General features: G+C 42.7%; 1 protein-coding gene across 4 annotated transcripts in view; it reads left to right on the top strand.

Moving 5' to 3' along the window:
- The window catches only part of CCNY (cyclin Y), a 123,748-nt gene extending 113,034 nt beyond the window's left edge, over nt 1-10,714 (top strand). For 3 of the 4 annotated variants that reach the window (XM_005882304.2, XM_014529990.1, XM_014529991.1), the window contains 2 exons: nt 2,803-2,965; nt 7,408-9,675. In XM_005882304.2, the coding sequence (XP_005882366.1) occupies nt 2,803-2,965; nt 7,408-7,524 (280 nt within the window). In that variant the 3' untranslated portion in view covers nt 7,525-9,675. Of the gene's footprint in view, nt 1-2,802; nt 2,966-7,407 lie in introns of all 4 variants that reach the window. The other variant, XM_014529992.1, reaches the window with a different exon arrangement.
- The last annotated feature ends 264 nt before the right edge of the window (nt 10,715-10,978 follow it).

Raw genomic sequence — 10,978 nt, 5'->3', positions numbered from 1 at the left:
TCTAAGGAGGTGCTAATTTAGCCTCTTCCTGAGGCTACCCAGCAGGAGCTACGAAGCGATCTGCAGATTCCCCTTCCTTTTTGGGAGGTTTGGAGGTGCCCAGATGAGGCCCAGCTGTGAAGCAATGCAAGCTGCTGTGGGGCCTTGGGCCTTCTTTTGGATGTTCTGGGTCTCTCTGACCCAGCTGCAGTTTGTTAGGTAATATTAGATTGCAAAGGGCCAGGCCATTCATATGCAAAAGCCTCTGCACACAGCTTGGGTGGGGCGGGGTCTCAGGGGATCAACATGGAAGAGCAAGCAGCTATGTCTGATCCTCAGTCCTACCCTAAGAGGCCCCGCTTCTCAGTCTCCCCATAATTGCTGCAAGCACCTCTGAGAGAAAGCCTCCCTCGAGTTCCAACCGATGCCAGACAGTCCAGTTTCTCCCGTATGAGTCTGGGTCCCCAGAGACTCACCCGGAACTGGAGTTCAGAGCAGTCTGGAGCTTGAGACTTCCTCCCGATTGAAAAAGACAACCATGTCCTCAGTTGCCAGCCCTTTCTGTGTGCACCTCCATACCTCTGCACTCTACTTCCATACCTCCTCTGAGTCTCAGTGTGCTTTTCTCTTTCCTTCTAGTTGTAGAATTTCCACTCAGCCAGCCTTCCTGTGGTTCTGGATGATGTCCGTTTTGTCTTTTAGTTGTATTTTTGAATTTGTTGTGGGAGGCAGCAATTTCCGGTGTTTACCTATGCCGCCATCTTGGTTTCTCCTAAATATATTTTTATTGATTTCTGAGAGGAAGAAAGAGGGAGAGGGAGAAACATCAATGATGAGAGAGAATGATTGATCGGCTGCCTCCAAATTGAACTGTGACCTCCTGGTTCATAGGTGAGTGCTCAACCATTGAGCAACACTGGTCAGGCCCCCCCTCTTTCTCTCTCTCTAAAAACATAAAATAAAAATAACTAAAAATCATTCCAAATAAAGCAAAGTAATGAGAGAGAAACATGGATCAGCTGCCTCCCGCACACCTCCCACTGGGGATGTGCCCGCAACCAAGGTACATGCCCTTGACTGGAATCGAACCCGGGACCCTTCAGTCTGCAGGCCGACGCTCCATCCACTGAGCCAAACCGGTCAGGGCCTAAGTGTGACTTCTTGGTCTTTCCATCTGAGACATTCAGGCCTTCGATAGCAACTTGCTGAAGTTTCTTCATTTTGACTTGCCCAGTAGCTTCCTTCTCTAAAGCCACTCACCTTGCTCACATCCCAGCCTTTCTGCTCATCTGCTCAGCATTCCTATCCCTTGTTGTCACAGCATCATGAGACTGGGGTATAGTCCTCCTTGGTCTCTGATGGCCTGAGTACAGGGGCCAGAACTGGGGACTCGGTGTTTCAGGAGAGATGCAGAGGCTGGGCCAACAGGGGTAAGGCCTAGCACTGGGGACTGGGCTTGTCAGCCTTCAGCTCCACTTACAGGAGATGATGACAACATTTTCTGTGCTCCTGTGGTCTTGGGGGTGGTTTGAGTGGTCCCCACTACTGGAAATAACCCCAGCCCTTGTTCTCTCCACCAGCCCTCCATGCTTGCCAAACTCAATTCAGTTCTCACTTTCCTGATCCCTGTGAAGCCTTCCCTCATGCCCCTGCCCGGCTGAGCTTAGTTGCTGCCTTCCCTAACAGTAATCATTGAGCACCAACTCTGTCAGATACTGTGCGAGGGGCTGGGCATGTGAAATTAGATGTCATGGTTTCTAACTCTGAGGAGACAAGTAGGGGAAACTGACTTAAGGCAACATTTACAGTAGAGTGTGAGGAAGGACAGAAATACAGCACTGTGTAGTGTGCTTTAGGGGCACAGTGTACTTCTGGCGGGAGGGGGGAGCACTGAAACTGAGTGCCCAGCCCAGGATCAGTGCTCAAGAACAGACCACGGAGGGCTTTTCATCCCATAGGTAGGAACTGTAGGGAAATAGACCTAATTTAAAAGATAACTGACATGTGGGCATTCTCAAAGTAAAAGTTTTAAAATTTACTGTGGCTATCTATCAATTAGTTTTCATCAAAATATGGATCTTAACATGTGTTTGCTCCTTGACCACTCTCTATGGTTGAGTGGTTCTCACAGTGTGGTCAGCATCCAGTTAGAAATTGTTAGAAGTGCACATTCTCAGGATCACCCCAGACCTGCTGAATCAGAGACAAGGGTGGGCCTAGCTATCTGTATGCAGCTCTTTGTCTGCAGGTGATTAGGTGGGTGCTCAGATTTGGGAACTATGGCTTTCATTCTGCGGAGTTGATGAGTTCTCTTTGAGAGAGGCTGGCTAGGCTGCGATTCACTTTCCTCCCTCCTTTGCCTGAGGAACTCTCTTGTCAAGGAGGTGGATAAAGGGCATTGAGGGAGGGCATCCTCTGTGTCTAGCAGAGGCCTTTCCTCTAGGCTGTGATCTTGGTTGCTCACTAGACTCCACTTGACAGCTCTTGACTGCTTCTTCTGCCCCGTGTCTGAGCTGATGATGCATGCTGAGATTTGCAGCCAGAGCCTGGTATGTGTGTGTTAGGTCTCGGTGAAACAAATTACCCTGAAATATTCACCCCAATTAATCAGGCCTTATCCTTGTGGGCACCTAATTAAGTGGATTTGGCTTCTAATACCAATTTGGTGGTTAAACTGCAACTCTGGTGTCCAACCAGGTAATTAATTACATGGCTTTTCTTCCTGAGGATGCACTTTTCTGGAGTCTTGTGTCCAGCAGCTTGCCTTGGCAGGCCATACAGCCTAGGATGGCAACTAAATGTGTGCAATTTTTGTCTTTGCAGGAATGAGCTAGAGCGACAGTTTCTTGAATTGCTCCAGTTCAACATCAATGTTCCTTCCAGTGTTTATGCCAAGTATTATTTTGATCTTCGTTCTCTGGCAGAAGCAAATAACCTGAGCTTTCCTTTGGAGCCCCTGAGCAGGGAAAGGGCTCACAAGCTTGAGGTAATGTATTTTAACATACTGCTTTTGGGTACACTATTGCCGACTCATCATCTGGGTGCCATGGAAGGGTAAAGGGTGTGATTACAATGCTGATTTCTCCCACTGTGTTGTTATGAAATAAGGGCAAGGTACCCTGGATTTAGAGGTCGTCAAATAATTTAATGATAATTTGTACAACCTTATATTTTCAATAACCTTAATATCAGTTTTTATTTAATGCACATTGATTCTATTTTTTAAATGAAAGATTTTTTAAGTTTCAGTTTTTAAAAAAATAAGCCCACAAAAAAGATTTCCCAGCATACGCTTTTATAAGGAAACAGATACTAGAAGGCCCCAATTATTCCCTAATTATTAGGAATCCAGAAACGATTGATTTTGCTTTTTAGTTTTTCAAATTATTTTTCCCATAGCCCAGTTAGAGCTAGGGCCAGCCCCTTTGGCCTTGGTCTGGGTTTAAGGCCTACATTGTTAAGTTGTATGAATTTTGTGTCTTATACTTATATGGAGCTTAGCTCCATATTTGCCCCTAGCTCTTGACCCACTGTTCCAGAGCAGTGTGTGGAGGCCCTCTGCATTTCCATCTCCAGGCACCATATTGGTCTCATTCTGCATTGACCAAAGCTGTAGATGGTATAGTCATGTCTCAACATTGGTGAGACCTAAGAGGTCCATACCTCATTTTCCATCCTGTTGAAACATCCTCCCCTGGCCAGTACTGGGTCAAGATGGCCAGAGTGATGGTCTAACAGGGTTAACGGCTGAAAACAAAATAAGGTCTAGAGGTGGGAGGAAGAGGGTTTGGATTAAGCTATGGATTTCAAGCTTAAGAAAGCAAAAACTTAACATAAAAATTTAAAAAGTAAATAATGCTAATTCCTAAAAGGAAACGTAATAAAACTAAATTTGGAAAAGACTGGATGCATAGCATTGGTTTTAAAATAAAAATCCAGGGAGGTTTTCAGAACTTGGTCACTTTTCTGTCATTATGTACCAGCCTTTAGAGTGGAACTGCTCATTAAATCTCCCATTTCTCTTGTATTCAAGAACATAAGATAGGACTCTGAAGGACTTGCTCCAAGGCACATACTGTCAAACCTTCACAAGCACACACATGAAGTAGAATTTGATATCAGGGTGAACATGAACGCTGTTTCAGTATGCGCAGTGGTCCTCATACCCCTCGTGTGCTGAGATGGGCTCAGTCACTCCTTCAGTGCCGAGGTGAGGAGAAGAGCTTGGAGCTCCTGGGAGCCACTCAACCCTGAAGGAAAGCAGAGCTGTGGTTCTCTGAGTGAGAATATTTAATGGTTCAGGTCAGTTAAATGGGGAGCACATAGACTGGCTGAGACTGAGGGAGTCGTGCCTACTTCTTTTCACTCCATTAGCTTATCTGAGTGGAAAGAGAGGAGAACTCACCTGCTCCTGGTGTGGCCATGCCAAATGCCCCAGGGGCAGGAGGAAGGCCAGTAATCTGACAAAATGTTCCCTCCCTCTCCTCCTGAGACACAGAGAAGCCAGCTCTGGGAAAGCAGATGGCACCCCTTTGAAATAATTTCTTAGGAATGGGGTTTCATTGTTTTCCAGACCCCAGCGTTCCTGTTAGTCCATTTGGTTAGCACACTTGAACCCCATAATAGAAAGCAGACTGAGACCTCAGAGGTGATGCCATAACCTGAAGTTTTGTGCCGGTTCAGATGTCCCACCAGCTGGCTATTTTGATATGCTGGTTGCAGCATAGAGTGTAGAAATAGGAGCACCAGGAACCAGGGCAAATGCAAAGTGGTCTTTTCATTAGCAGGTCATTTCTCTCTGAAATAAATTAGTATCCCTCTATGCATATGGAGGATGTGATTAAAGATAATATCAGTTTGCATAATAAAATCTAGAATGAAATAACACATTGCTAATTTGTTATGATATTGCATTCAGACTCATGCTGTTTATAAGCTGAGAAACAACAAATAAAACAATAAAGAAAATAATTTGCTTTAAAAAATGGTTGTTCAAATGCCCTTAAGGAATCTGATTTTCTCTTCTTTAAGTATGCCACATATATTTCATATATGAAACATTTAAAATGAATTCTCAGTATTACAGCCCACTTGCTACCCTAATTCATCTCTCATTTGGAGGAAGACATCCTTGACTCCTGTCTCTCCTCCATTCCACCCTCCATGCTGCCAGTGGAGTTGCTTTTCTAAAATGCAGTTGTAGGTTGTGGAACATTAATTCTTTTTTTTCTTTTTTTGTTAATCCTCACCTGAAGATATTTTTCCATTGATTTCCAGAGAGAGTGGAAGGGAGAGGTAGAGACAGAGATAGAGAAACATCAATGTGAGAGAGACATCGATTGGTTGCTTCCCACACGTGCCCCAACCAGGACCTGGGATTGAGCCTGCAACTAAGGTACATGCCCTTGATGGAATCAAGGGACCCTTCAGTCTGCAGGCTGACCCTCTACCCACTGAGCAAGACCATCTAGGGCTGGAACGTAAATTCATAAAATCGCTGGCAGTTTTGCATCACCACAAAATAACGCCTTAGCCAGCCAGTGTGTGAGCAGCCGTGTCAGCCTTGCTCTGTCAGCTCTGCTCTCTCCATCCCCTGCTGCCTGCTGGTTGCCTTCCCCAAGCCATCAGCTACCTCTCACCATGCCAGCACACTGCCTTGCTTAAAATGCCAGATCCCTCCTGATAAATTCCTCTTCCCCTCCAAGCACAGCCCTTGAAGCCTAGGTCTGATGTCCATTATCAGTCATGAGTGTCCCTTCATGGATTCCCCAAAATAGAATCAATTGCTTAGTCCCCTCTATTTTTAGTACTTTGACCATTCCTTTGTTATGTCCATGCCTCTGTTACGTGCATATCTTGAGTGGAACTTATATATCCGTTCGACACATATTTACTCAGGGCCCTCTGATATCAGGTGCTGGTTACAGCTCTGCCCTGAGAATGGTCATGAACAAAGCTCATAGAGCCTGCTCTTACAGTTTGCATTCTGCTGGGAGGAGACAAACAGTGAACAATAAACATAATAAATAAATAAAATTTGAAATAACTAATATGTTAGAACAGGGGTGGGGAATCTTTTTTCTGCCAAGGGGCATGTGGATATTTACAGCATCATTTGCAGGTCATGCAAAATTATCAGCTTAAAAATTAGCCTGCTACATTTGATCAAACATTTAATTAATTCACTCCTAATGCCTTGGCAGGGCCAGACCAAATGATTTTGTGGGCCTTATAGCTGCATGTTCCACACCCCTGTGTTAGAAGGTTAATTATAAAGAGGAGAGCAGGGTAGGGGTGCAGTAGTCAGAGCCTAATTGAATAGATGATGTTTGTACAAAGACTTGACTTTGCAGACACTTCCAGGCTGAGGGAGGAGCTGGTGCAGTGCCTGTGGTGGAAGCCAGTGGGGAGGCCAGGGGTTAGGGTAGGCAAAGTGACTCAAAGCATTGGGGAATGCATCAGGGAGAGAAGGGCAAGCAGGGAGACCAACTTCAAAGATTATTCTGCAGTCTTAGCAAGAGCCAGTGGGATCTGATCAGGGCACAGGGTGAGAAGTGGGTGGCTGCTTTTGTGCTTTTCCCTTGACTGTGACTTCCTGGTGGATGAACACTGTGTCTGTCCCCCTAGCCCTGGCACAGTCCCCAGCCTTTCTCTGGAATTGTGTAGAAGTTAAAAAACTTCTTCTTTGCTTAGTAATGTCACCCTCATCACTGCATCATCATACAGATGGCAGGTGAATGTGTCTTAAACAAGCTTCCTGGGGTGGTATGAGCCCTTTCGAGAGCTATGACTATACTTCAGCCCCAATGCAGGCCTGGCCCTACTTTTAGCTGCAGCCCTCTGCCTAGAGTCCTACTGCCCTCATCAACAAAATGAAGCCAATGTTGATTATATTTGCATCCCATGTTTCTGTGCCCCCTCTGGTTCCCTTCTGCAGCAGTGGTCCAGAGATGACTCCCTTCTGCTCTGACTTAGTCTCTGATTAATGATCATGGCCAACTACTGCACTCCTCATGCACACATCCAGCATGGAGCTCCAGTGCTTCATAGCCACCCTGTGAGGAGGGCGCTGTGATGGCCCCACTTGCAGACAAGGATGCTAAGAACTTAAATGGGGGCACATACCCAGCTCACACACCCCTAAGTGGGGAACCAGCATTGAACTTGGATCTGGCTGACCCTAGGCTACTGTAAGCACTTTGGAAACAGGGACTGTCTACACTTTCTTCGTATCCTGCCCTGTGCCACAGTTCTTTGCTGTGGGATGTGAACCACGTGGGCAGGGCCTCTTCCTGGTTTTTTGTTCATGTGTGTCTTCAGTGCCTAGAAGGATGCTGCTCAAGCAGTGCTTGGTGTCTGGTGAGTGAGTGCAAGGAGGGAACTTCAGGGTCCAGCCCTGACCTGAATTGTCTCTCTTCTGCCCCTCAGGCCATCTCTCGCCTCTGTGAGGACAAGTACAAGGACCTGAGGAGACCCACAAGGAAGCGGTCAGCGAGTGCTGACAATCTGACTCTGCCTAGGTGGTCCCCGGCCATCATCTCCTAACTGGGCGTCCCCACTGGAGGCTGTACCATCCCTCAGTTTCTCCTTTAGTTTGAGAAAAGACAGACTTGGGATGGTTTTGTTTTTGTTTCCCTTTTTTGGTTTTGTTAAAGTCATAACTCCATCAGGCTGCTTCGATGACTGCCTTTGAGCTGTGTGGCCCACATGCAGCAAGGCTTTGAGGGAAGCAAAATCAGTATTCTGGAAATCCTGTTTCACACCTTGCCCTGTCATCATTAACAGCACTTCCTTCTTGGAAGATAAAGACTCGAATCCTGGAGGAGGAAGTAAAGGGAAAGGAAAGTTGTGTAGAAGCAGGAAAAATGGCTAATGACATGGCCATTTCTTAAGTCCCCCATCTGGTCAGTAGGTGAATATGACGGAAAACAACAGTAGTTAACACAGTTAGATGTTCATTAAAGACAAGAGTGCTGCCTTTATCACCTCTGTCTGGATCAGTCTGTTCTTTAAGACTTCTTGCATCCCTTCTAACTGCTATTTGGGAATTTGGGGGATTTTTGTTGGTTTTTATTCTGTTTTGGTTTTGGCCCCACAGAGCAGAGAATATAGTTTGTACCATGGCACAGACATCCAAATAAATAGTACTGGTTGTTTCTCTCTGCTCTATTCCTGCGAGCTGTCTCCTGAGCTTTCTTCCTCACAAGTGGAATGCACTTGTTACATTTCTCTACCACTTTATTTTATACACTTTTTCTTCAACAATGGCAAAATTAACTTGACAATAGTGCTGAACCAAAAGTATCCCTTTCCTTCTTTATTCCTAACCTCCCCCCCAAAAAAAAATTCTAGATAACATGGGTGCTTGTGCCTTCCAATTTTCATGCAGTTGTTTTTTTTAATCTGACCTGAAGTTGTAGTTATAAATCAATCAAACCTCGTGGGCCAAGGAAACAATGTGCAGTAGAAGCTGTCCTTGGTTGAGATTTTTTTCCAGATTGCTTGGTGTTTGCCTGAAGTTATTGAGTAGGAGCCATTTCTTTGTACTCCCTGCCCAGTTTGTTCCTCTACTTCTGCATCCATTGTTGCAAGCAATATTCTTATCAATTTTTATATGTTTATTTTAAATCAAAGTTAGTCTATTTGTATAAATTTTTTTAAAAATTTAAAATTAAAAAACGGGGGTGGGGTGGGTAGTCCAGTGGGGAGATTATTGGAGGGCAAAATGTTACTATTTGCTGAGATATTTTTCACAGAATGATTGAATAAAAAAAAACCACAACACTTGCATTTTCATTGTGGGTGCTTAGAGAAGTTACACAAAATTCAAACTGTGAAGGTTTATGCTTCATTAATTATGATGTACTTTTTTGTTTTCTGACTATTTCTTTAGAAAATAATCTTTTATATCAAAAGGGTTGATCAAATATCAAAGAGTAAATTTGGTATTAAGTCTTAAGAATCTGAGTCAATGAAGCATATAATGCTTTGGGTTTTTGCATATTTTCTTGTGTCACAATGACAAGAGGGTCTAACTTTTTTCCTTTCTCAAGTCTCTGAGGTGAATGGCAGCAGGTACTCTGTTTCACCTTCCTTTTATGTGAGCTTGGAAAACTTTGGAATCTTATATTATTAGTCTTGAATACCCTTTGGAAATTAAAGGAATTCAGAAAGTTGAAATCCCAAGAATACCAAGCTGAAAGTACTAGTCAGGTTTCAATGAAATTTGTGTCATGGGTAAACATAACCGGGCCAGATATATTGTCAAGTTCTTCCTGACCTAACTTTCAAAAGCAAGGAAGCAGAAAAGGAAAAGTTAATTATTTTTCCATTGTAATTGTATTGATATACTTTGTATGGGTCCAAAATCAGCTTCTCTCTTCAAGTAAGAGTCTGATTTAGAACTTTAGAGATCTAAAAATAGAGAAAATAATCATTTTATATTCCCTATTCTATAGAGCTTAAAAAGGGACATATTTTCTTAGCTGAATATGAATACCTCTCAAGCATAAATTAGTTCCTCTCATGTAAAGTATCTTATTTTACCAATCCATTTCAAGAAAGAGGTTCTGCTGCCTTTAAAGCAGAAATCTTATTTTTATCCCTTTTATTTGAATGAGATTTGAAAATTGAATTATGTAAATATTTCAATGCATCTACTATTATTTTGTGGAGTTTATTAAACTACTTTAAAAATTGTATAGTCTATATATTGTATGTACATACAGTCTGATAACTTAAAATTTAAAGTGAATCCCGTAAAACCTGGCTCACTCTTTGTTTAGACTATTGAATATTGTTTTAGCCTTGTGCACTGGACTCTACCTCTGTATAGGAAAATTTTCCATATCATTAATAAGTATTGATCTGTATTAATTGGTTATGTTTCTTGCACTAAGAATTTTTAAGCTCTGCTGTAAGTGTAGATTTTACTTTGCAGTATGAATCACTTGACACATAGCTAAATACTTTAGGTTTGTTTTATTTTTCTACATGATGATGAAGACAACATTTTGTTCTCTGGTTTGTTCTAAGTTTGCCAAAAAAACAACAACAAAATATAAAAAAACAAAACCCTACAACAACAGTACAAGTACAGTACTGGTAGTGAATGGTTTGTTTGCAAGGTGATTCAATGCACTATAATTAAAGCTGGATTACTCTTTAGGAATACATTGTCTTAATGTAGTTTTGAATGCACAGTTTTCATCACTAATGAAGGATGAAGAAAACCACACAATTTGTTTAATTTAGACTTGACTTAAACAACAAAGTCACTGGGAGAATAAGTATATATTCCAATGAGTATTTTTGGTTTATTTTACTTTATTCTTAACTGGGAAAAGAGAAAGAAGTCAGGGATTCAAAACCAAATTGGAGGGCAAGCTGGGAGATCCTACCAAGATCAAGATGTGCTCCCATGCCTTACTGCATGAGGTCAGAGCCTGGGCTATCATCTGCTCTGTCCTGGGCTGGACTCATGAGCTTCTTCCTTGGGCATTGGCAGGAGCTTCTCCATCTTGGGGTTTTCCTTGGTTCTGGGGATTTTGATCCTCAGCTGAGCTGCAAAGCAGAATTTTGGGAGTGAATGATTTCAATACTTTCTGGCTGTTTTTTGTAATCTCACACTTTGGGGCCATATTTTACAGTTTTGAATTTTTAAAACAAAGTTTCATTCCTGGTTCATTGTAGGTATTTATTAAGTGTTAAATAAATAAATGCAAAGAACAAATAATGATTGCCTTCCTGCTGCATTTTTTAAATATTGATATAAAATTTATAAGGTTTTATGGATGCTGAGTAAACCAGTTCTTTGCAACAGTAGTCGAAAAGTGTTCTTAGTCCTATAAATCTTGGGTGACTCAAAGAAGCATTAAGACCTCTTAGAAATCTCCAGCAGTTGAGACGGTTGCACAATAGAGACCTATTAGAGCAACTCCCATTTATATCAATGGCTTATTTTATCTTTAATAACTTTATCCCCCCTCATTGTAGTGTC

This window comes from Myotis brandtii, unplaced genomic scaffold (genome assembly GCF_000412655.1).
Source record: "Myotis brandtii unplaced genomic scaffold, ASM41265v1 scaffold703, whole genome shotgun sequence".
Lineage (NCBI taxonomy): Eukaryota > Metazoa > Chordata > Mammalia > Chiroptera > Vespertilionidae > Myotis > Myotis brandtii.
This window is presented reverse-complemented; position numbering and strand designations above follow the sequence as displayed.